The 25278-nt window shown below is 46.5% G+C and overlaps 4 protein-coding genes, 2 non-coding genes and 1 pseudogene across 6 annotated transcripts; 5 read left to right on the top strand and 2 right to left on the bottom strand.

The window, feature by feature from the left end:
* Positions 1–1554: 1554 nt before the first annotated feature.
* LOC120710816 lies at positions 1555–2027 on the top strand. The gene has a single exon (XM_039996385.1). It carries the CDS (start codon positions 1599–1601, stop codon positions 1827–1829), a length of 231 nt encoding a protein of 76 aa, XP_039852319.1. The 5' UTR covers positions 1555–1598; the 3' UTR covers positions 1830–2027.
* Positions 2028–2365: 338 nt separating this feature from the next.
* On the bottom strand, positions 2366–4819 carry LOC120710815 (annotated as a pseudogene).
* Positions 4820–9114: 4295 nt separating this feature from the next.
* Positions 9115–9187, top strand: TRNAA-AGC. The gene has a single exon. It is a non-coding gene; the product is annotated as a tRNA-Ala (tRNA).
* Positions 9188–10600: 1413 nt separating this feature from the next.
* TRNAA-AGC lies at positions 10601–10673 on the top strand. The gene has a single exon. It is a non-coding gene; the product is annotated as a tRNA-Ala (tRNA).
* Positions 10674–10976: 303 nt separating this feature from the next.
* On the top strand, positions 10977–14572 carry LOC120709062 (protein CPR-5-like). The gene is made up of 5 exons (XM_039994577.1): positions 10977–11403; positions 12427–12483; positions 12556–12591; positions 12673–13341; positions 13458–14572. Exons 1-5 carry the CDS (start codon positions 11134–11136, stop codon positions 13992–13994), a joined length of 1569 nt encoding a protein of 522 aa, XP_039850511.1. The 5' UTR covers positions 10977–11133; the 3' UTR covers positions 13995–14572.
* A 112-nt stretch (positions 14573–14684) lies between these two features.
* LOC120709063 lies at positions 14685–16454 on the bottom strand. Its single transcript, XM_039994578.1, has 3 exons — positions 16048–16454; positions 15231–15440; positions 14685–15106 (listed from the first exon to the last, which is right to left on the bottom strand). The coding sequence occupies exons 1-3, from the start codon at positions 16352–16354 to the stop codon at positions 15000–15002; spliced, it is 624 nt and encodes a 207-aa protein (XP_039850512.1). The 5' UTR covers positions 16355–16454; the 3' UTR covers positions 14685–14999.
* A 4656-nt stretch (positions 16455–21110) lies between these two features.
* Positions 21111–23843, top strand: LOC120709061 (small ubiquitin-related modifier 1). Its single transcript, XM_039994576.1, has 3 exons — positions 21111–21323; positions 23085–23234; positions 23333–23843. The coding sequence occupies exons 1-3, from the start codon at positions 21249–21251 to the stop codon at positions 23402–23404; spliced, it is 297 nt and encodes a 98-aa protein (XP_039850510.1). The 5' UTR covers positions 21111–21248; the 3' UTR covers positions 23405–23843.
* Positions 23844–25278: the final 1435 nt, after the last annotated feature.

Raw genomic sequence — 25278 nt, 5'->3', positions numbered from 1 at the left:
AATACTAGCTCAGAAATGCTATTATCTGAAATATTCTCCCAGTCAATGTGCGAAACCTGAACAAGAGAACAATGCTGGATATGATCGTATCCACTAACATAATTGGAAGATTCTTAAGCAAGAAGCCAAGAACATTGCTGAATTCGAACCGTCGACGTAACTGGAACATTCTTCTCAGTCAAAGGAAACGGGATAATAGTAGAGTAGGCGCACATGTTCTGCTGCTCTGTTCTGTATTTGTCCCCTTCATACTGTAGATAGGCTCTAGTCCGTTTCTTACCTCACTTCAGAGTTCAGATATATCAATTCATGCAGCAACTCAACCTTGTACTGCTTATTCAGAAGGGCTTAGCTTCCATAAAAAGTCCAGAAATAAGGCTTGTTGTATAATCTAGGATAAGCCTTGTATTCTCAGAAGAGTGTTGCAAAAAAACTACAGCCACTTCTTACATTAGTTCAGATATATTAACTCATGCAGGAACCTCCACCTTGAATACATCAGCCATACCGTAACACTAGGCTGTAAATACTAAATAGTGAGTTCATACATCAGCCATACCATCATATAAATACCAATTTCATTACCATAATGGTAAGTTGTAGGCACATCCATTATCAGGCTGTATGAAAGTTGCTCAAAATCCCCTGCAAGTGCCAATTTCAGTTAATGGGAAAGGCATAGAGCATATTACATACCACATAAAAGCTATCTCCAGATATTCAGTTTAGCATCTTAACCCTGATTCGATAAACAGAATGATTCAATTAATTTAGGAAAGAATGTGAAGTATGGCTATGAATTTACTCCCTCAAAATCATGGATCTAGTTGAATCATATAAGAGTTAAAAAAAAAGAAATTAATACACTATATTATGCTAATATCATAAAACAAAAAAAAATTGTGATCAGTAGCTAACCTGAAAAAAGGTTGGTCATTGCTAAATTTTGTATAGTTGCATTTATCTTTGGTATTACGGTACTAAATAGAATTTTGTGGTACAAAAAGGATCAGTGTAAGTTCATCTATGTTACTTCCCCGTGGGACATTAGTCTCTGTAACAAACAAGAAAGCTTGCTAGTACATACTACGGCAATATCAATCTTTGTTCCCAATTTTAAGAGCGCATCAGACATTGATCGTCTGAAGCAGTGCTATGCAAATGTGTTTAGATTGCTCCGCAAAGAAAAAGCGAAGGCAATTCGTTGGTACCTCCTGATCGAGTTCTGACGACAGTGACAGTGACAGCACGGATACACAGATGACGATACAGTTGCCATCTAAATCTAAATTCTAAACGAAAAGAAACTATTAAAAGTCTGAAACTGAAACCCAACCACGCATGCAATGCAGATCCTGGTTCTGAATGTGAGGTGAGGTCCTCCAAATTTAGCAGGCCAACGCACAGCATCCGCTAGTCTTGAGCGACACCGCAGCAGCACGGACGCTGGCCCTGAAACCTCTCCCCTCCACCGCTCTGCTCCACTATCTCCTGTTATAAAAGGCTCCAAGAACGCAGCATCTTCACCATAACCAAGCCGCGATCCATCTGAATAAACCGTAGACTTCCATCCCTGCCAATCCCGTCGATCGTATCCGATGGCGTCCAAGTCCGGCGAGCTGCGCATGACGCTGCTGGGCGTGGCGCTGCTGGGGCTTCTGCTACTGAGCCAGCAGGCGGCGGCCGCCGAACCCACCGCCACCGGGGCGCCCGCCACCGGCAAGAAGACCAATAGCTTCAGCTTCAACAGCGCCGGCGGCCGCACGCTCACCAGCTTCAGCATGAACGCCGCCGACCCCGAGAAGAAGCAAGGTGGCAAGGGCGTCTGATGGGCGCGCCCCACGATGATCCACGGCCCCTGGCTGCCGGCCACATGCCTCGCCGCCTTCGCCTCACCGCGTACTACTACTTCTACATGCATGCGACTGTGGGATCGCGCCAACCGGAGCTCCACCGGCGTAGCTGCCGCGTTGTCCTAGTCGATCTCGTATTTTTTCTGTCTTTACCTGTTCTTGTGTTGGATTCGTTCCCCCCCCCCCCCCTTTTGAGTAATCTTGGCTTCAGATGGCACCATTTTGTTGTTCTTGTGTGTAATTCTTGGATCAAGTAACGATCTGTAGTAATTAAGGGTCGTTTGGTTTGTGTGCGCGCGTGTGTGTGTGCATGAAAATGTTGCTGGAATTAGTAACTCGTGATTGCCTGTTCTGTTTCAGTCTCTTCTTGTTTATTGGTTCTGAATATTCAGCATTATATATTTGCAGCAGCAACAATGATGCATGTTTGTAGAAAACACAAATAATAGAACTCCAAATAAAACATCGATCGATATGCCAGCCAAAAAATATGTGATCCTTGGCAGCGTCGGTGTACACACGTCAGCAAGTACGGCGGGGTATTTGTATCCGTCAAAAGTATACCCACGAACATGTACGTGCAGTAGTTTTCAGAAAAAACACGTGCGGGACAGGTGTACACTGTATAAGTAGGTGTACATGTACAGCACGTGCCGGGTACAAATAATGTACCCACAGGTAGGTATAGGTACGGTGTATACTGTATACTACTAGTATGGCTACGCGTGAGGGAAAAAAGAGAGAGTCGTCGTCAAGAAAGGTCGAGACTGCTCGCTACTGCCGAAGAAACTTCCATGGACCCCTGGCTGCTCCCATCCTGCACGCACGAGCAAATTAATTAATTAGACGCGTGCTAGATGGCCATGAATCTCCCAATTCGGTAGCTAGAGCTTGCGAATCGGATCGTCCATGGCGGAGTGGGCTGCGTATAGTACCTCCAGGTGCTGGCAAGGGCCCTGACGCTCATGTAGATGGTGAGCGCGATCCAGATCCCGACGAAGCCGCCGTGCGACGAGAGGAGGATCAGCGACGGGATGCTCACGGCCGCCACGCCGACCATGGAGTAGGCGGAGAAGGCGTAGTCGGACGCCCCGAAGTTGATGCCGTCGAAGACGAAGGCCAGCGTGTTCAGCGTCTGCGTGCCGGCGACGAACTGCATGCCATGGATCGATGTGAGCCGGTAATTAGCATGCTCTAATTGGATAGACCTTGGTAACCCGGCCGAGATTAGATCACTGTGTGATGTGATTCTTACCGGAACTCCCTTCTGGACGGTCTTGATGACGGCAGCGTCCTTGGTGAAGACGCCGGCGCCGAACTGCATGCCGAGCCCGAGGACGACCGTGAGAGCGGCGCCCAGGACGACGCCGAGCTGCAGGACACGGGCGGTGGCGGCGGCCACCCTGTAGTGATCTTTCCTGGCGAAGGCGCTCGCGATCATGGCCTGCATTGCCACACAAGCAGAGAGGTCAACAAGCTAGCCATGGCGGTGGCATATCAGCAGCACAAGCGCAGAACAGGCGAGCTAACCTGGCCCGCGACGGCGAGCCCGTCGGCGAGGAGGGACGTGGCCAGCCAGACCTGGGAGCAGATCTGGAACGCCGCCATGGCGGTCGGCCCGTGGCGAGCGGCCAGCGACGCCGCCAGCGTCACGCAGAACGTCACGGCCACCACCCTGGCCAGCAGAAGGAACCCTGCAATCCATGGCTATTATTTAAACTCTGCAATCAAACAGCACTTGAAACATAAGCATTGGTGCCAATCTCTCATCTCTTAATTGATGAATTCAAATGCAAACACCCACCGCATCCGAGGAAACGGCGGAATTTGAGGCATCTCAGGCTGGGCGGAATTCACCATTGCTTGGGCAGTAGAGCAATGGTGATCTTACCGGTGGCGTATAAAGGCGTCTTGGTGTCCTTGAATCCTCGGAAGACGCCTTGCATGGCGAGAGAGAGGAGCACGGCCGGGGCACCAAGCGCGCGCAGCGTCAGGTAGCGCAGGGCGGGGATCATCATCGACGACCCCTGAAAATTGATCAGGACTCATGTCATGTAAGCATTGCTCATTGCAGCGACAAATCTGCAAACCGTTGTGAGCAGTGGGCACTCTGACTGACCGACTTGACGCCCATGAGGCGCAGCAGCGGCTTCCCGGCGGCGACGAGGAGGGCGGTCTGGAACAGCCCCAGGAACGCGCCCACGATCAGCGCCGACGTCACGGACGACACGAACCTCCTGTTCTTGCCGCTCTTCCGGCGCCCGGCGACGGCCGGGGCGCATCCCTCGGCCCCGGCGACGCGTCGCCGGGCTCAGCGTTGGAGTCGCCGTTGTTCTTGGTGGCTTCTTCAGCTGACTGTTGCTTCTCCGGGTCCGTGGCGGCAACAGCAGCGTGCTGGTCTGGATCTTCCTGTTCGACATCTCCGTCGACGTCGACGACCTTGGCGCCGCCTGTGCTGAGGATGGCGTCCTCCTCGGCGACGAAGGACGTGGTGACGCTGACGAGCGGGTAGATGCACACCTTCATGACCTGGTTGAACACGGCGATGGCGACGCCCACGGCCGCGATCTCCACGGACCCCAGGCGGCCGATGAACGCCGTGTCGATCAGCGAGGCGAGCGGGTCGGCCGTGAGCGCCAGTGACGCCGGCACGGCGATGCCCAGCACCTCGGCGCCCAGCTCGTCGAGCTTGAACACGCTCCTGATGTTCATGACGAAAAGGTGCAGCCCCGTCCGCCGCGGCCCGCCGAGAAATGCGGTCTCCGCCGCCTCCGCCGCCGCCACAGAGCCGTGCCCGCCCTCGTTCTCTGCCATAGCCGGAGCGACGGCCACCGCCAGCTCCACCTGCTGCTGCTTCTGCTCCGGTGGAGGCGGCGGCAGCTGCTCGGCCTCGGGCGTGGCGTGAGCAGCTGACTGGTGTTCTTCCATGCGTTCGGTTGGTCCACAAATCAAACCCCCCTTGTCGATCTCCCAAGCTTGCAAGTCCCTGCTTGTCGATTACATATATGCAGGGATCCGGGGGTCAAATTAACAACGACTGATCACAGCATTTTCAAAGAAAAACAAGGATCGATCTGATCACCCACTTGTTCTTCTATTCAACTTCTATGTATCAAATTAGTTAACAAGGACTTGTAAATATACTACACTGATGCTAGGTGACCAAAAACCATACACTGATGCTAGAATCGCTAATCGGTATCGAGGCTCGGATCATCATCAGATCCCCGGATTCTTAAATTAACAGCGACCATCTCACCCGCCCGCCCCCACTTGTTCGGAGAAACAAATTTGGTTGATGTACAGTTTATGACTCATCAGATGCATGATGAGTACTATCAACACTTGGCGAAATATATGCATGGATCGGACGACATTAACAATGCCTTTACTGCAAGATGATGCTGGCTAGTGATCATCAGCCGGGGCAAAAAAATAAGAAAAAAAGATGGAGGTGTATATGAACTTATGAAGGCAGATGGGACTAACCAGAGCTGGAGATCGCGCGAAAGAGCAGAAATGCAGCAACGGGGAGGAAGCTAGAGGTAGGTAAAGCAGACAAGCGGTGATGGACAGGCCGTGAGCACCCATCGTCCTTATATAGACGGCGAGCGAGCTCGGCTGTGAACCCAAATTTTTTTTCGATGGAATCTTACTAATTTGAAGTACTAAATAAAGTCTATTTATAATTTTTTTTGCACAGCTGAGTTGTAAATCGCGAGACGAATCTAATTATGCTAATTAATCCATGATTAATCAATAATCAGCAGATGATTACTGTAGCATCACTGTTTCAAATTATGGATTAAGTAGGCTCGTTAGATTCGTCTCGCGATTTACAGCCCATCCATACAAAAAATTTTGTAAATAAATTTTATTTAGTACTCCATATATATCGAAATATTTGATGTGATGTTTTTTTTTATGGGGTGGTAACAAACAGGCCCTCGAGATTTTCTGACAGATGGAGAGAGAAAGGGTTAGTGTGCCTGCACTAGATGACGCCCGGGCGTTCTGAATGAAGGGGCCCTAGTGACACTGCTAGCTACCACTGCCTACCGGTGTTCACTATCCAGTTGTCCACACGTGGAAGAAAAGAAGATGCATGGTGTGCCGAGAATCCTGGATTGGTCTGGTCTAACGTGAAATCATCGTATAAGTTTATTAGTGAGATAATAACATCCCTGTTTCAATCAAGGATTTTGCAAGGTTGTGTGGCGCAAAAGGAGAACTAATTAATCACACATTCATGTAAGTAATACCATATGTTTACAGAGCAAAAAAGCTTAAGAGTCAATATACTGGACACAATTCAAAAACAATACAGTGACAATTGAAAAGTAATTGAACCTAGATGTTTGAAGACCAGGTGGACATACACCAAATATTTGAAATGTAAATGACCATTTCAAATAGAAAACTCAACATATGAAGACATCTTTCAAATAATTTACCAAAACACATCTCTTGAATTCAAATATATAAGTGGTGATGTCTCACAGCGCACAAATAATCAACAATTTTTGTAGGTGGACCAGAGGGTGTTTATGCACCTACCAAATTTTGCGAGCGAAACATGGACACCCCCGGCTAGGTGCTGTCTAAAAATGTACACATGAACTGCTCAAAAAACAAAAAATGTAGACATGATCAGCAATTTTCTACAGATACCCCTGAGTGCAAAATTTACTGGCTAAAGGCCATCGTTAGTGCAATATGATCCCATTATAGTACTTCATATTTTGTTGTTTCTTAGGCCCTGTTTGGTTCCAAATAAATCACTTACTTATAAGCTAAAAAGTGAAAAAATGACTTAATTTGCCAAACAACCCTAACTTATAAATCACCTCAACTTATAAGTTTTAAGCAGTTCCACCCCAACTTAAAACTTATAAGTCCCCTTTTTCCACATGGGGCCCACACCAACTTATAAGTTTTAAGCAGCCCCACCCCAACTTAAAACTTATAAGTCCCCCTTTTCCACATGGGGCCACACCTTTTAAGTCACTTAACAATCAAACACCCCTGACTTATAAGTCACTAGTTTAGTTTTAAGTCACCTGACTTATAAGTAGGTGATTTATTTGGAATCAAACCGGGCCTTAAGCTACATATCTACATGCAAAAGTCAAGCTATCTTAGAAACATAATACACATGGTCTCAATTTAGATGAAACTCATTCCATCTCTCCATCCATTATTTCTTTTGTCACTACATTAAAAACGCAGCGATGAAATGAAACTCTCATTCGGAATCAGCGCAGTGGTTTGCATCCAATTTCGTGGTCAAACAGGGGAAAGCGTGTAGCATTAATAATTGTGCCGCGGCAACTACTCTCCCTGCGGGCGTGGTACGGCTGCAGACGGGCAGAGGGGCACTGCGCCACTGCTTGCCTTCCCCGGATGGCGCTTCCCGAGTCCCGACCTGGCTACTCAGGTAAAGGCTAGACTAAACCCAAGCGCTTGGCTGCCGCCTGCCGGCCGGCGACCTGGTACGTCTCCTCCTCCTCTGGACGACAGCAGCTTCGCAATCGGCCTCCGGCCTCGTCGGATCGAGCGAGAAGATGGGGCGTGCCGTGCGCGGGCGCTGCTCCGGCGTCCAGCAGCGCACTCCAATCATGGGGCCGATGCGTGCACTCTGCCTGCCTCCTTTTTCGTTCCCCGAGTCAATCTTCACTGTGTGTTAGTCCCCCTGAAATACACTGTAGCGCGGGGGAAATACACTATAGCGCACTGTAGCACTTTTCGTTTGTTTGTGGTAGATATTGTCCTACCATGACCTAACCAGGCTCAAAAGATTCGTCTCGCAACGTACATCAAAACTATGCAATTAGTTTTTTTATTTACCTACATTTAGTACTCCATGCATGAGTCATTTGCTATATTTAATGTTTCGATGTGATGGAGATGTGATGTTTTTGTGGGGGTTTTTGTGGGAACTAAACACAGCGCTTGCCATCTTGACTTGATTTCAATTCCAGCTGGTCGGCCTGGCCGGTGACGCCGTATTAGGCAGTACGTACTCCCGCACGGGGCCGGTTTGACCGCGGGGAAGCACGTACGGACACGTCCGCGGGGTGAAGGTACTAGGTAGTAATAAGGTAGTAACAAAACTTTGCAAAAAATAGTGTGGTTAGAGATATTTTCCATCATATATATGAATCCTCACAGCTCAACTCCACGTGCATCCATAAGATTCAGTTTGCTCTAGCTTCGCCACCGCGTCCGCGGCTTGGACCAGACTAGCATACCCGCCCCGGCGAAGGAATCTTTCAGTCGCCGGAGACCGGAGTCCGTCTCGGTAAACGACGATGGATCTGCCGGCCGGCCGGCCCAAGGTCGGAGCCGCGCTGAGATAGCGCCTGGCTCGGATCACGGCGCTGTTTGGTTTGGATAGCACAAGTAGCATAAAAATTTTGACCAATAATTAGGGGTATTAAATGAAGGCAGTTTGTAAAACTAACTCCACAACCCTGCGTTACTTCGCGAGACGAACCTAATGAGGTCTTTGACTGCACGATTAGATGTTGGTACTGTAGCATTACTGTAGCCAATCATCGATTAATTACCGTCATTAGATTGGTCTCGAAAAATTACACATATTTGTGAAAAAAATTTGCAAATAAACTTCATTCAGTACTCTATGCATGCAAAATTCTTTTCTCGGGAATCGTGTGCTATTTGTGATACCCAAAACCAAACAGGGCCCACAGCAGTTGGATTTCTGCCTTTTCAACCGCCCGCCCAGGAGGAGCCAGCTGCCTTGCACCTGAATGATGGAGCTTGGAGCAGCGTCGCGGGAGCTTTGCTGTTGGGCTGCCTTTCCCCTCTGCAAATTAAAGTTGAAGCTCCCGAAACCGCTGTGGAATTGCGTGCTAGATGCTCCTCTCTGAACAACAAGCCAATGCAAAGCAGGTCGACCGAGTAGGCCAGGCCGGCCGCGCGCGGGAGGACGACGAAGCTTCGTGGGCCGCGCTCGTCTTTTGAGTTAAGTTTGTTCGGCCGAATATCCAAGCCAAGTGCGTACGTGCAGCTGCCGCCGGGTTAGTTCGAGGCACTTGGAATGACCACCACATGAAATGATGGAAAGCACTGAGCAGGAGATGATTTTGGGCGTCGTCAACTCGTCATGCAGGTGCTTCGAGGCCAGGTACCCGCGTGCAGTGGATGACACAAAAGTTGATACGTACGCGCAGCCTACGCGGACACACCTGGAGTCTCTATTGATAATATATACATTATTTAAAATTAATACAGAAAAGGGGATGTAGCTCAGATGGTAGAGCGCTCGCTTAGCATGCGAGAGGTACGGGGATCGATACCCCGCATCTCCATCTCTTCGTTTCTATTTTTCCCCCTCTCCCGCTATGATAACGCGCGAGCAACCGGGGTCGTGACTCGTGAGGGGAATAATGCGTGAGGTGACGCCGACGGCGCCTGCATCAGTGCATACAATTGCTGCGCCTGTTGCGGTCAAACATTGAACACAATGGACGCAGGCGACAACTCGACAGTGACGACGAGGAGCCGCGAACGCATGCAGGTGTTCAGACTTAAGAGTCCAAGTACGATATATCTTCTCTCCCGCCCAAAGCCAAACCTCGGAGAATAAAATGTTGGGAGTGTGTGTGTGTGTGCATGACTGCGTTTACATACGCAAACAACCGACCCTGAAGCACCCCTCGTTCTAAGGCCATAAAATTCAGGTTGAGCGCCATCCCTGTCAGCAAGAATGGCATAGGAGTGGCAGCTGTCCTAGAGGAACAGTTCCTATTCTTCGGAACCGTGGGTAGACATTGGAGCGGTCGCCCCGGAAAATTCCCGCCAGATACCACCAACTAGATTGCTCGGCTTTATGGTACATACATGCTCTTGTTAGCTGGTCCATCGTACACACCACCAGGCACATGATGATACACGAAGGTGCCAAACAGAATTCTTATTGTATTTGTGCATGCATGCTAACAGCTCTTTCTACGGGAAATGACAACCCTATAGTCCCTAACCTCTACGTATATTACTCAGTACATATTACTCGGTACGTAACAAACTAACAATTAGTTATCTTATAACAGAGTAATTTGTTCTACAATAGTTAATAAATTAAAGTTGATCTTCTACAAAGTAAAACCCACACTACATGCAGAACGATGGCGTGGCAAGAGAAAGTGCTTCAACCTCCGGTGCCTTGGGTTCGTTCAAACACGTAACATCACGCACCAACTTCATCAACCGTGGCTCCTCCATAACATACGACAATGTACCCATGTCACCATGAGTATCCACAAGGCTCCAGGTCAGCAACAATGGTGGGTGTCCGTGAACGAGACGACCATCGGCTACTTCCCGCCAGGGGCGGATCCAACGTGGGAGGAGGGGGGGGGGGGGGGGGCTGGAGCTCCCCTACCTCAAGAATCCCAGGGAGCCCCCCCTCCCCCAACATTTTTCAGCTGTGGATGACCAGTAATACCAACGCGTGCTGTCTTGTTGTTTAGGCGGCTCACATGAGATCGTGTAATAAACAAACATAATATACGGTGGTGATATGTGTGACCCTAGTATTGGCTATTGCATAGGCAATGAAAAGAGTGATGGTTTGTAACTCTCCTTGTGCCTTTGTAGCGTGTCTGGTTCCTGGACCACATATCTTGCATGGCATCCCAACTCGTAATACACAGTTAATGGCTACAGCTGAAAGTTTGAAATTTTAGTTGAAGTAAAATATGAATGGAAAATCTCAAGTAGCGGGGGATGTAGCTCAGATGGTAGAGCGCTCGCTTAGCATGCGAGAGGCACGGGGATCGATACCCCGCATCTCCAATTGCGAATTTTTTTTTGTTTCCATGCGTTTCCATGCGGGCCCAATTCTTCTTCGGTCGTCGAGCGGCCTGGCCTGCCCGTGCGTCGGCCCGCGATCCAGCGTCGTACGTCCTCATCGGGCCGGGGAGGCACCAGCCGGCCCATCCCATCAGCCAGACGTGTGCGCCGCTCTCCGACCTCAGCAGCAAAAAAAAAAACTTTTTCTTCGAATTGTCCAAAAAGTTTCCCTGATTTTTTACTTCAACGGCTAATTCCCGTTCCGTAATAAATTTCCTTTCCCACGCCACCTCGACGCTCCTCCCCATTCTCCCGTTCCCACGCCCGACGGCGTCACCACCCTTCCAAATTCCAGCGAAGGAAGTCAAAACGGAACCGAATCACAACACCAGGCCGGCCTGAAGAAAGCTACACACCCCAGAGAGGCAGAGAGAGGCCAGAACGGGTGCCAACCCCCGCCGAGATGGACACGGGCTGCCCCCACCAACCCGGCGACCCCTCCGGCGCCGACGACGCTGCATCTTCCTCGGCGGCGTCGGCCTCCTCCGCGCGCGGCTGTGCCTCCCGGACCACCCGTCTGCGCAGGGGGGTTCGGCTCCGGCTGCGGCGAAGGCGGCAGGAGCCAACCCTGTCCGCCGGGTCCGGGTCCGGGGGCGAGGGCGGGGGCAGCGCCGGCGTGCAGGACGACCTCGCGCTGCCCCTGGGGATGTCATTCGCGGCCGTCCTAGCGCAGGTGCGTGCCAATTCCACGGGTCGGGAGGGCTCGACGGATGTTCATGTCCTTATTTTTACTCCTTTTTTAAGCGTTCTGCTCATTTGCGATCCTGTTACCGGCGAGGCATAGCTGCAAACCGTAAAGAGGCGTAACGTGAACTACGGAAATCAATTTTGTTTTGCGGTTCTAATTTGTACTGAGCGATGGCGCATGAAATGTGATGATACGGGCACAGAAAGGTGCCTGCTTTGAGGGGGAAGAGAAATGGCCATGCTTTTTGTCATTTCTGTTGGCTTGTGATTCGCAAGTTTGGGTTTCTAATTCGTTTGCTAGTTTCCAGATACTAGCTCCCTGCTTGTCATTGTTTCAGGATGTTGGATAATGGATATTAGTTAGATTCCTGTTTAGGCCGATAGATGACTTCAATATCGACCCAGGTCTTCAAAATTAATTGCTACCCCCCTTCTGTATGACTTGTGCCTTCTTCACAGTTAGTGATGATGAGAATCTCTCATTTCTGTTTCAAAATCACATGGAAGCAGCAATGTGCTAAAACTCAGACGTTCACCATATTCACTGATTATGGGATCAAAGAGGAGAGAAATTGCGCATAATTGTTGTATGCCCGTATGGGTTTTGCAGGGCTTTCCCACAAAAAATAGTAACAAATTTACCATTGCAACATTAACATTTGCTAACCAATTTAAAATCACACATAGCTTTACGTTGCAAATTCACATTCACAGTGACCGCCAACCACATAAAATTGTTGCAGTCATGTGTGCTGTCCTTTTCTCATACCCTTCCTATTAACTATGTTACGATTGTATGCTCACAATGAGTCATCTGTTTCTGTTCATCCAATCTCGATTTCACATGCATAGCTACATCATCAATGCACACAGAGTGCACTGAAGCATATCCTATAATTTCACCAATTCACCCGCGTACAACTTGACGTTAGCATGATCATGTCATATTTTGTACATGTGTTAAGTTTTTTTGTTCAGGTCAATAAGGAGGAACCTTCATTGACTGCAGGTTGTGAATACGAAGACTCGCTCAGGGGAAAGATTACAACCTGCACTCCTTTCGAAGGTTAGTGTACTACAACTTGACTAAAACATCTACGAAACTAAGTCTGAAACTGAGTATGGATTTTCGATGCAGATCTGTACATCGGCGGTGAAGGAATCATTGAGAAATGTAATCCTAATTCCCTTTATCATCACACAGCTCAGTTGTTACTAAAATACCTGATATGTCTTTCACTTATCATCTGTGTAGATATATGGCGACAAGTTAGACAGTTTTATGAGAAATTTCGAGAAATCATTCAGCAGCACACTGACGACGCTTCATCTTGTTAATGAGATGCCTGTCTATGAACAATGTCCTATTCCTCAATGTTCTTTTAAGCATGAAGACTCTGCAGCTGCAAGCATGTTGAGCACTGGTGGTCCACAAAAGCCCCCACAGGAAATCAAGCAGGACATTTTGAACTCAGTAGAAAATCAGCTTGTTCTTTATGCTGGTGGCAATCAGCAGCTGACTCATCGCACTCGTGGCATATCTTCTACTGAAGCTGATCAGCGGATCCTTGATGCATTTGAGAGATCTTTGAAAGAGCAAACCCGTTCAAACGAGCTTAAGGAATTTGAGATAGGCCTTAGCATGAGAAAAATGCAACTAAAACAGTCTCAACTAGAACTTAACACCTACTCACACATGTTAGAAAAGATGAAGTTATCCTTGGGATTTCAGAAAGCTTCCTTCCGAGGGGAGAAATTGAAGAACGAGATGCAGGACACAAGGCATGCACAACTACTGAGGACACTCACAGATTTTCTTGTTAGTGCAGTGATTATCATGTCAGTATGCTTTGGTTATGGAACTTATATTTATTCATACCAAAGAATAACTGATATTACGGCAGCGTGTTCAGTCACTTCGAGGGTAAGCTCGTCATCTATCTCGTATTCTTTTTTTTTTATCAGTGATCAATAAATAATACAATCTTAAGAAACCTGTGTGATAATCAGAAAAATTCTCTCTTTTGCCTTCTCTTGCAGGGATCTAAATCATGGTGGGTGCCAAATTCAGTGTCAAACTTTAATTACGGGTTGCTCTTCTTAAGATGTCATTTCATAGCAGCAACACGTATGGGTTTTGGCATAGTAATGATTGTGGCAGTTGCTTGGTTAGCATTCCAGCGTTCTTCAGTGGCTGGAACACATATGCCAGTAACTTTCAATTTCATTCTGTTGGGAGTTATTTGCGGCTTTGCTGGAAGGTTTTGTGCCAACACTCTTGGCGGTGATGGGAACATATGGCTCATATGCTGGGAGGTTCTTTGTTCCATCCATTTACTTGGAAATTGTTATCCATCTGTCCTGTACCGAGTTCTTCATGGTCCTATATCAGTATCTCACACCAAGGAAGTTGTTTGGTTCCCATATTGGATTCGCCGGTGGATATTTTATGCTATGCTGGGGTTTATTATCCCAGCCTTGACTGGCGTCCTGCCGTTTGCTTCTCTTTCAGACTGGCTTAATCATTTCAGTCAAGAAGTAAAATCCATCTTTGTTGGTGAGGAAATTGAAGCCTAAAAGATCTTGGCTGCAATGATTGGCATAGTTATGCCTTTTTGTGTCAGCTGTGCAAGCAGGTTTTCTGGAGAAGTGAAAGCACTCTCTGAGAAAAGCTTCAGCAATAAGCAAGGAAAACTTGTTCGATGGGACTGCACAGTTGAATAAGGAAGAAAACTCGTTCGTAGTTCTGCAGCAGCAACAGAGCATATTGATCCAACTTAATGTGCTCCAATCTTTGGATAGTTCTCAAGCAGCTACGGAGCATATTGATCGACTCGAGATTTGTGGATTTAGGCTTTCACTGTTGTGATCTTACATCAATTGGATTTCAAGTGCCTCGTTTAGCCATAGTCCGTAGACTTTTGTCCACCAGTTGGAAACTCTGTCGGTCTATCAAAATCCTTTGTTGTATTTGTTGTGGCTTGATAATTTCTTTGGTTTATATAGGCATTCGACGCTTATTCTATATATGTTTACTGCTTTAGCAAGTTGTGTACTGAAGGAGATCTCCGGGCATGAGTGAACTTCTGAAGTTGTACTGAGAAGCTGGTGTTTTCATCTACTTGCTAATTTTTACACGCGCCCGAGAATATGCATATTTGCGAGTGTGCGGGTTTACTGGAGATTTTGATGTATGTCTGTCCAATTGTAGCTGCTGTCATGCAACAAATGCAAAAAATTATACTAGACTTTCTAGGATTCTGAAGGTTAAACTCCAGTTACAGGCATTTTGATATTTACAGATAACATTTTTCTAGTTACAGATATCAAGCACACGGATGTACACGGGGCTGCTGAAGTGCAGCATACAATAGCTGCATCAACAACTGTTTCCAAGCAAAATTCTATGGCCTTTGGTTGATGAAGCCTACCTGACAAGACATGACAATTTACCTCAGCTCTGGAGGATGTCTTGAGCGAACCGATGCCGTGACGCGTGTTTGCGTGTTTTCAAAGGCTTCTACGCATTCTCTGTCACCGTGCGTGTTTTCAAAGGTTTGTGCGCATTCTCTGTCACTGTTATCACCGAACTCTTTTACATGAAAGTGAGGCAATCATCTCCTCCTCCCGTGGCCGCTTTCCATTTGCATTTACAAAGCTGCAAGAGAATTTAACCGGCTGCTGTGTGTCTGCTCCATCGATTGATCACCGAATCATGCAGGAAGAAACAGAAAAGAGTTTAGAATATGTTCTTGATTGCATATGAATCTGTCAGTTAACACATGAGAATCTGTCAGTTGCATTGTCACTCACCTGAGCCGTGCTCCTCTTGCTTAATCTTCTTTGCTGGAATTGTGTCATCCAATCTGAGTCTTCTCTTCAAACCAAGGACGATTTCTTCACTAAGTACATCATCACTTCGTTTGGAAAGAGATGATCTGTTCTCTTGAGGCTTGGTCCTCTTGGAACGCCTTTGTACCTCGAGTCCAGATTTTCGCTTTGAGCACACAAGAGCTGTAGGATCTGAAGAATATAATTTCGCAGAAAAAAACGACAATGTGAGTATCTGAAATGATCTTCCACAAGTGCAATATACACCATATGGCATTCTCCTAGTATTACGTAGATCGTTGAATATTATGTGGATCAGGTAATGCCGTAATGTCCACTGTTCACACGTTGGTATAACGAATCAATGTGCAGAATTTGCATGAAAAAATCAATGGGCAGAATCGCAGAGTAGTCCAGTAATTTCAGAAACTTTGGTGGTATTCGATCCTCCATTCATTCAAAATCATTTTTTTTGAAAAAAAACTAATCATTCAAAACCTAAGTAGCAGCAATTTCGTTAACCTCGTTTTTTTTTTGAAAGGCAATTTCGTTAACCCCGTTGGTATTATTGAACGTTGAAGCTGATAAGATCACAGGAGAAACCAACCAGGCATAGAATCTGCACGATCCTGAAAACTACAAGACAAAACTTCAAAGGCGTCGATCACCCCCACTTGATCCCGGAACCCCGACCGCACATTGTAACATCCAGTAATCCAGAGACATTGCTCCCCGTACTTCTCTACCAGTTAGCAATCGTATCAATCAAGGATTAACAAATCCTAAACGAGGAACACACCTGAGGTCGGGGCAGGAGGCGCGGCTGGCTTGCCGTCCACGGCGACGGGCGCGGCGGCGTCCGCGCCGGTGGGCAGCCCGCGCGCGGCGAAGAAGTTGAGGAGCGCGCGCCACGTGACGGCGGAGCAGACGTGGCCCGGGCCGCGGCTGAGGAAGTAGCCGTTGGGGCGGACGGAGGCCGGGTCCAGCCCCAGCGCGAGCCCCACCCGGGTCAGGTCCACCCCGGAGCCGCCGTCCACCGCGATCGCCACGGTGTCGCCCGGCGACGAGCGGCGGAGGTGCACGGTGCGGAGCGGCGGCGAGCCCATCGCGGGCGGGCGATGCTTCGGAAGGGCGCGGAGTGGCGCGGGGAGAGAGACACGGAGAACGGTCTGGACTCTGGTCGCGGCCTCTCTGCTCTGGTGTGCTGCTGCGTTGCGTGCTCTTTCCCTTCTGGGGGAAGGGGGAACAAACAAGTCTAGAAGCGTCGCCGCGCGGTCGGAGTCCGTCGCTGAATCCTGGGTCCGCCCGTGTTGTTGGGCGGCAGCTAGTAGGATTGCCCGGCCCACGCGGTCACTGAATCCTGGGTCGTCAGGCTGACCACAGCGGAGGGAGCATGAGCAAATTTGCTCCCTCCTCGTTTCCCATGCTCTCTCTGTCTACAGTGCCAAACAGTGCATCTACAGTGTCAAACAGTGTATTTGCTCCTTCATTTGCTCCTTTCGCTGTGGACGGTCTTATGGGCTTTATCTCTCTAGTAAAATTCTGGGCCTTGGAGATTCGCTAAATAAATAAGGAAAAAATTCTTTCCGCCTCTCTCAATTTTGGACCAAATCTGTTTTTTCTCCCTAGACCACAAAACCGGTTATTTAGACTCCTCGAACTTCCGAAACCGTTCACGCGACCTCATTTGAGCGGTTTCAGGTGACGTGACAGCGATTTTCTCTTTATTTTATATTTATTTTGACTGAATTTTTAAAAAATCATATTAAATCACAAAAAAATCATAAAATAAAAAATCTAATTTTGTTAGACTCCACATGAGTAGATCTATGCAGTGAACATATTATATAGTATACTTTAGTATAAATTTTTTGTTGTAATTATATATATATATATATTACTATAATTAATTTATATATACAGTTTTTGTTGTCTAATTATGGTGAAATTTTTATGGTGGGCTAATCATTATATGATGGAGTTGTAGTAAAAAAATTATGATTATAGAATCATGTATTATTGAGATATAGATTTATCTAAGTTTATCTATAGATTCGTCTAAATTTTTCTAAGTTTATATAGATAAATCTATATCTCAGTCATACATGATCCCATAATTATAAATTTTTTACTACAGCTCCACCATATAATGATTAGCCCACCATAAATTTTTTACCATAATTAGACAAAAAAATTGTATCTATAAATTAATTACAGAAAAGTATATATATATATATAATTTCAGCAAAAAAATTATACTAAAGTATACCATATAATATATTCGCTGCGTAGATCTACTCATGTGGAGTCTAACAAAATTGGACTTTCTTTTTTATGATTTTTTTATTTAATATGATTTTTCTAAAATTTAGTCAAAATAAATATAAAAGAAAACCGCTGCCACGTCACCCTAAAACCGCTCAAAGGAGGTCGCTGTAGCGAAAATGGCCTCTAATGCCATATTTCAATATAATGTTTTGGTGATTGATATAGACAACACAACACTTGGACTAATATGATTGTTAAGATGATCATTCTCAGGTTTTTAGGTTCAAGTGATGACAAAGAGAAGATAGGCGTAGCTAGACCCAAAGGACAAGAATTGAAGAGACCGTGAAGAAATCCAAGTCGAAAAGATCAAAACAAAGACAATTTGCTATCACCGGTTAAATCGATGATGAGCAAATTGCACTCATCGGTGCGATGAACACAGAAGCTGCGAGCTAGGGTTTGGCACCAGATTAACCGGCGTTGGGTGTTTTACACTCACCGGTGTAATGGACTTTGAGGCCGAAGAAGCAGCAGGAGTTTTACAGGCACCGGTTAAACCGGCGATCAAGGTAAAGTGAATGTCGGTGTAGTTGTCCAGAGAGTTGGTTTTCGGGAACTCTGGGACAGTTACATGCACCGGTTAAACTGGCGATGAAGATACATTCACCGGTTGATTACGTCGGTTGATTAAGGTAGCCGTTGAAGTATAACGGCTAGTTGGAAAAAGGTGCTCACCGGTTAAACCGGTGATGACACAAAGTGGATCATCGGTTTAACCGATGATAGTGTTTTTTGTCAGCCACTTTTCCAACGGCTCTTTTGGGGTGTGTAGGCTGTATATACCCCCAAGGTCGGTTGCTGCATATGATTGGACGCCAGAAAAGTTGAAGGAAGTATTGCCCAAACAAACTAACATCTCCAACCATCCTAGCAAAGCTTAGTGTCACATCTAGCTTGTGAGAAGCTTTGAGAGAGTGCTTTGTTCACTTGTATAGTGATTAGTTCTTGCGAGAGCTCCCTTGAGCAAAGTCTTGCTGCGGCAAGCAATCGTGTACTCGTCGCGTGACCCTCCGACTTGGTGTGGAGAGGCAACAACACTTTGTGCGGGGAAGAAGACCCCTCTTGGTGAGAAGCTCCAATAGTGAAGATGGTGCCGTTGGTGGCGCTTCGAGAGAGACAGTGGCGGTGGCCTTGTCTTGGTGACCTGGGGTCACTTAGCCTTTGCTTGCCGGAAGCCTTGGTGGCGAACGCAAGACGGTGATCAAGCGAAGAGACTCGGCATCACACTTGTTCTTGTTGGACAAGTGGACGTGGACGTAGGGAGGGACTTGGTGTCCTAACCGAACCACGTTAAATCGTGTGTCTTGGCGTCTTCACAGGAGTTTGCATATTCTCTCCCTTACCTCTTTACTTACCACATTACGTTTCCGCACTTACTCTATCTTGCGTGCCTTTACTTTTCTAGTTAGTTTGATTAGGATTGGCTATAGGTTGCAAGTCTTTTGGGGTAAGTAGAGAGTAGCATAGATAAATCTTAGTCATAACTAGCATGTGTAGGACGTGTTAAGTTTATCTTATGCAAGTAGATTGAGCCATAGGTTAGAAAGCGAATTAGCGACCCTATTCATCCTCTCTCCCTCTAGGGTCGGACACCCCGGTGATCCTTACAGTCGCACGAACGATTTCGGAAGTTCGAGGAGTCTAAATAACCGGTTTTGTGGTCTAGGGAGGAAAAGTGGATTCGGTCCAAAGTTGAGGGAGGCAGAAATGACTTTTTCCAATAAATAATACTCCACGGGCCATGTCGGTTGAGGAGGAGGACTCGCCTTCGGCGGGCCGAATATATTACGGCAGTCCCTGAACTTTTTCGAGATTTCGAACTCATGACCTCGTTAAAAAAAGGTTTCGGGAGTACACAGTACAAAAATGTTGGCTGATGTTAAAGTTATTTAAAAATGTTGTTAAAGCAATTATTAGCACTTATATTAAAAATTATAGTTCAAAAATGTTGTGTCGGGTGATGTTAAAGTTATTTCCAATACTCTATGATATGTTGATTGATGAAAAGTTATGCACCAATAATGCAGATAAAGATAGAGAAAGACGTGCTAATATTATGTGGCTGCAAAACACTAAATTGGCCATTGGTTTGAATATTGCGGTCGCCTCACCTAAGTTAAGCTTCGGGCATGTCACAAATATACCATCATTTATATTAGCTAACACGAGTCCCTGGTTCCAATAACACAAATAAAGAGTTACTTCACACGTTTTTTTGGTGGAAACAGCTGGACATTCACCATCTCATTTTTTATGCAGCTTTTGACAGGCGATACCATGGTGTTGTGGAGCATAGGAGCCTAGGAGGAGTCCCCTAGTTGCTAGAGCAATTGTCACTTTTAAGTGGACATCACCGCCATATCTTCTCATACATTCACCGTATCTTCCTTTTTTACGGCTTATTATGACCATTAAGCCCTAGATAAATGAAGAGTTTTTTTGAAGGTAAATGAAGAGAAATTGATGTGAACTCACATGAATTTGATGGAACTCCAGCGAGAAAAGAGAGACTCTGGTTAAACGGACTGTTGCCAATGAAGGAAAGCGATAAGCAAACCAACTTGATTGTTCATAGTAGAAGGCGATAATTATTGTGCAGTTGTACCTTTGAAGTAAGCTATTTCGATTTGTATTCTTCCATCTAATCATGTGGCCACGCGCGTGTACGCCTACTGTCACGTTCCAAACACCATCTCCAAAGTCGTAACGTGCAACTTTGCTAAAAAAAAGTCCTAACGTGCAACCGCATCCGCTCCCAAACCGGCCCGCACGCGTTCGATCGCACGTCGCGTCGCATGGGCACGGCTCCCCGTCCGTTCCGTTCACACGAACCGCTCCCACTCCCCCGCGCCCACCATCCCGCGCGCCCCGTCCGTTCCGTTCCGTTCCGTTCGGACGCAGGAGAGTGCCGTAGGGCGAAGAGACGGCAATCGGATAAGGCCCTGTTTATTCAAGCCTAAATTTTTTTCGTTGGAATCTTATTAATTTGAAGTACTAAATAAAGTCTATTTACAATTTTTTTGCACAGATGAGTTGTAAATCGCGAGACGAATCTAATGATGCTAATTAATCCATGATTAATCAACAATTAGTGGACTGTTACTGTAGCATTACTGTTACAAATCATGGATTAAGTATGCTCATTAGATTCGTCTCGCGATTTACAATCCATTTATACAAAAATTTTTATAAATAGACTTCATTTAATACTCCATATATGTGTCAAAATATCCGATGCGACAGTTTTTTTACATTTACGAAATTTATGGGGTGTTAATAAACAGGGCCTAACTCCGCTCGCCGCACACCTGTATGCGCCGGTGCGGGGTCCACACGGGCGCTTGACCCGGTTCGCGTGCAACCCACGCACCGCACCGGCCCACGAAGCGCGGCGGGTGCGGCCGCACCCGATCCGGATCCCGAACAGCCGCGCGCGCGGCGGGGGCCAGGTACACGCGGGCCACAGGGTTCCGCGCAGTGACGATCCGGACGCCAACCTCGTATCAAATCCGGTTATGGGCAGCCGCCCTATAAGACCACAAATCCGCCGGCGCATCGCAACCCCACCCCCACAACCCGCTCCGGCCGCCACCGCCCGATCGATCGCCCGGAGATCGCCGGACCCCGCCGCGAATCTAACCCCTGCTGCGTTCGTAGCCTTCGACGACGATGTCGGGAGCCGGAGAGGAGGACAAGAAGCCGGCGGAGGGCGGCGCCCACATCAATCTCAAGGTCAAGGGACAGGTATGCTCACCGGCGGTTCCCCCCTCACCTTCCCTGCTGCGTAATAGAGTAGTAGCACCGTTTCGCTCTTGTGGCTATCGTCGCGCTGTAGTGGCTGGTTAGGTTTGCGTCGATTTTGGGATTGATAGGGTTTCTATGTCTGGTTGATGTTTGATTCTCGGCGATTGCCTTCGACATGTACATTAGGTACCCTAGGGTCTAGCATGTAGCCTCCCTTGTTGCGATCATTACTTTCCGCCTTAAGATTGACTTTGAGTTGACCCGATTTAAGATTGGATTGTTCATATTTGAAATAATTGTATGAACCAAGGCATCAATTGTAGTTCAGTCAATCTGTACTGGTACTATGGCACAATGTTCACCATTTTATTAGGTAGAAATTTGTAAACAGCAGGAATTCGGAACTCTGAAGTGTGCCTTGTTCTCATATGTAAAACCTAACCCTAATCATCAATACTATGGCACAATGTTCGCCATTTAATTTAGGTAGAAATTTGTAAACAGCAGGAATTCGGAACTCTGAAGTGTGCCTTGTTCTTATATGTAAAACCTAACCTAATCATCAGTACTATGGCACAATGTTCACCATTTAATTTAGGTTGAAAATTTGTAAACAGCAGGAATTCGGAACTCTGAAGTGTGCCTTGTTCTCATTTGTAAAACCTTACCCTAATCATCAGTCTATTCATTCTGTGCTGACGAATGCTCCATTGAAGTGTAAATTTAAAATTTTCAAAGTAATCATCATGTCTAGGCTGTATAAGTTCGATATGCATTACAACTTAGCTGAGTATCAATCTGTAATAGGGACCCTGGCAGAATTCCTTTAAAGTTTGGGGTAGAGATTGGTAACAGTTAGCACTGTAGATTAAGTTCTGATCTTGGACATTTTTAGCACTGGATGGTTATAGTATTTTAATGTCACACGATCCTGTTTTAGAATAGGTCTAGTGAATAAGTATGAAGAGTAGGTCTACTGAATAGTGGCTTAAAGTACAAATTTACAGAATCATACTTGTTTACCCTTGTTATTTTCTAACTTAAAAGTTGCTTTTGCCTACTGTTGGAGGATATGTGAGAGGTTGATATATTCTAGTTATTATTATCTGTTGCCTGTATGTTTTTTATGCCACGCTTGGCTCAGATTGCGTAAAGTGCTTGCCAGTCATTTTTTCTGCAACCCTTGGAGCAAGCTCTTCCAAGAACTGTTTAAGTTGCCTGTGCATGTCGGTTTTCATGCTGGAGAACTACACTGCTTGCCTACCTAATTGTTTGGTGTGTTTTGGCTAAATACTGCTTTACTGGACTGGATACTTGAAACACTTGTCTGACCCTGGCCTTTTTGAGGCAGTTGGTCCGCGTCTCTGGGGTTTCTGTGGTTTTGCTGGATGGCTTTTATCAGTTTCAGGCAACACATTACTTAACCAGCATGGGTGACGCTAAGATTATACAAAGTTTTCCACAACTCTCTACGTATACAAAGAATTATCTTAGGTTATTCTTGTCTGACCCGATACATCCTCAAATATCATCCAGAAATCTAGCTTCCATGTCTTGATGAATGCTGATCCTGCTAACTGAGTTTTTGGGTAATTCGTAGTGAGTGATTGATTTGGGATGGTAAGAATGCATCATCTTTAAACCGATCTGTGTATTGTTGGTTGTTGCAGTGTTTTCAATGTCAGATTGGAGCTGTTTTAGGTTATCTTATGATTTCTCAGTGTCAAGTATTATATTAAACTTACCCCTCTTGTATGATAGGATGGCAATGAGGTGTTCTTCCGTATCAAGAGGTCCACCCAGCTGAAGAAGCTGATGAACGCCTATTGTGACCGCCAGTCTGTGGACATGAATGCCATTGCATTCCTTTTTGATGGCCGCAGGCTTCGCGGTGAGCAGACCCCAGATGAGGTGGGTGTGCTTGCAGACTCGCTCAGCTTGTAGGAACTCCATAACATTGAGATGAATCCGTGACTGACATTTTGTTTCTGCGCCTAAAATTGTTTCAGCTGGAGATGGAGGACGGCGATGAGATTGACGCCATGCTTCACCAGACCGGAGGCTACATGCCTAGTGTTTAGAAAGCCCTTGTCGCAGCCTTGTTTTGCTGCGCTGTGCGCTCTGCCTTCAGTAGTAAACTAAAGAAGTCATGAAGGAACTTGTGAGGCTCTGGCCCTCTGTGTGCCATTGCTGAAGGACATCGGTAGTCTTGTGTTTAGTAAGATTTGGTACTTTGGCGTGTCATGACTCGTTTATCTATCCCCTAATATATCCTCCCCTGTGTGTACTCCCAATGATCGCCCATGGTTTGTTTATCCTGCTTGAAGTGAGCATTGCTTTGCTGACCTGGAGCTGGGGGTCATGGTTAGTTTTGTGTTGCTGAGGTGCCGGAAAACGTGCGCTGCACGTGTCACCACTATCATTTCGATGTAATAAGCCTGTGATAGCCTGTGATCACCATGAGCAGGCCATGGGGATATCATGGCTTTTATATCTTTATATATATATTGTTTGCATCTCTGCCGCCAGACTTTTTGTCTGTATCGTGTGCTGCTCCGGTGAGTGAGGAATGATGATGTCATTTTTTTGCTACCAGGAGCGTGAAATGACCAGAACTTGAAAAGGATGTGATTAGTTTGCGTAACTCATGTAAATATCTGATTGTAATGGGTTTGCATGATTAAGGAGCATCTGTGATCTCAATTGAGTACACTGAGTCAGCGAGAAATGAAGACCTTAACCGAGATGGAGTGAAATTTTCCCTTCCTGTTCACGGAATTTGCAAATGCAAAACAAGGATAGGTTTCGCCTGTTGGACCATTCAAAGAAACTGCACAAAAAGAATTGGAAGTTCCAACCCCTAAATTTTCAAAGTTTATCTTCGTAATAACTCATCGAATATGAAATCAAATGCCGCCCTGTACACGGCGTCCGATCTCTCATCTTAAGAGTTGGAGTAGTTTGCAAACGGATCTTCTCTGTACATCGCCGTCCCGATCTGGTTGGCGAACGCCTCGCGAAAACTTCCGGCGACCCGACATGTGTACTCAGTTCTCGTGAGAAAATAAAGGTAGCCACACGGTCCACGAGGCCAGGGTCCCGTCGGTAAACTCGCCGGTAAACAGATCTGTGATCCGCCGCTCCATCAGTAACAACCGAGATCAAGATCCAAACCCGGTCTTCGCATTACTACCTTTTTAACAGTTTTTTGACCGACCTGCGCAAGTAGCAGTTTACTAGTGAAGCTTTTTTATCTGCACCAGCTCATCACGCACGACCTAGACTCTTTTTTTTTAACTCGTCCCAATCTTAAAGCGATTTCGGATAATCTTTGATTAATTGAATCCGACGAATGAAAGGCAGCTGCCATTCTTCGAATTTTACTGTTCACGCCACAAACGCCCCCATGTGCGCTCTACAAACGACCCCAAAAAAACTCGGCGATATGCTGCCGCTTCCGGTCGAGTTGGTCCTGTAATTTTGTGCCCCTGCCTGTAACAACAGAACGGGATAGGGCGCTCCCGACATGAGGGCCACGGAATAGATGGATCCGGTGGGCCCACCTCCCAGTGTCGGGCTCGCCGGTCCTGGACCCGTACTACGGAGGGGAGGGCAGCCTTCTCTGTTCTGGTCTTGAATGCTCCGGATCACATGAACCCTCAGGGGTCCGCAGTTAATGGCCACGATCTACCTCCGCACCTGCGTTTTTACTGTTCCTCATGCCATTTCCGCCGCGACAAATAAATCTCATCATCATTTAACGCCTCGGGTGTGCACGAAAACATTTAATACTGCGTGTAATTTATTTAATGACAACATATCTGGTGGAAACTAAACTTTCGTAAAAAAAACTCGTGTAAACCATGACAAAAAAGTCATCTAAATTCACGAAAAAATCACACATGTAGATGATATGATGATACACAATTTTATAAAATATCTTGTCCAAACTCGA

This window comes from Panicum virgatum, chromosome 5K (assembly GCF_016808335.1).
Source record: "Panicum virgatum strain AP13 chromosome 5K, P.virgatum_v5, whole genome shotgun sequence".
NCBI classification, from domain to species: domain Eukaryota; kingdom Viridiplantae; phylum Streptophyta; class Magnoliopsida; order Poales; family Poaceae; genus Panicum; species Panicum virgatum.
The sequence above is the reverse complement of the archived record's forward strand: the minus strand, read 5'-3'. Positions and strand labels throughout refer to the sequence as shown.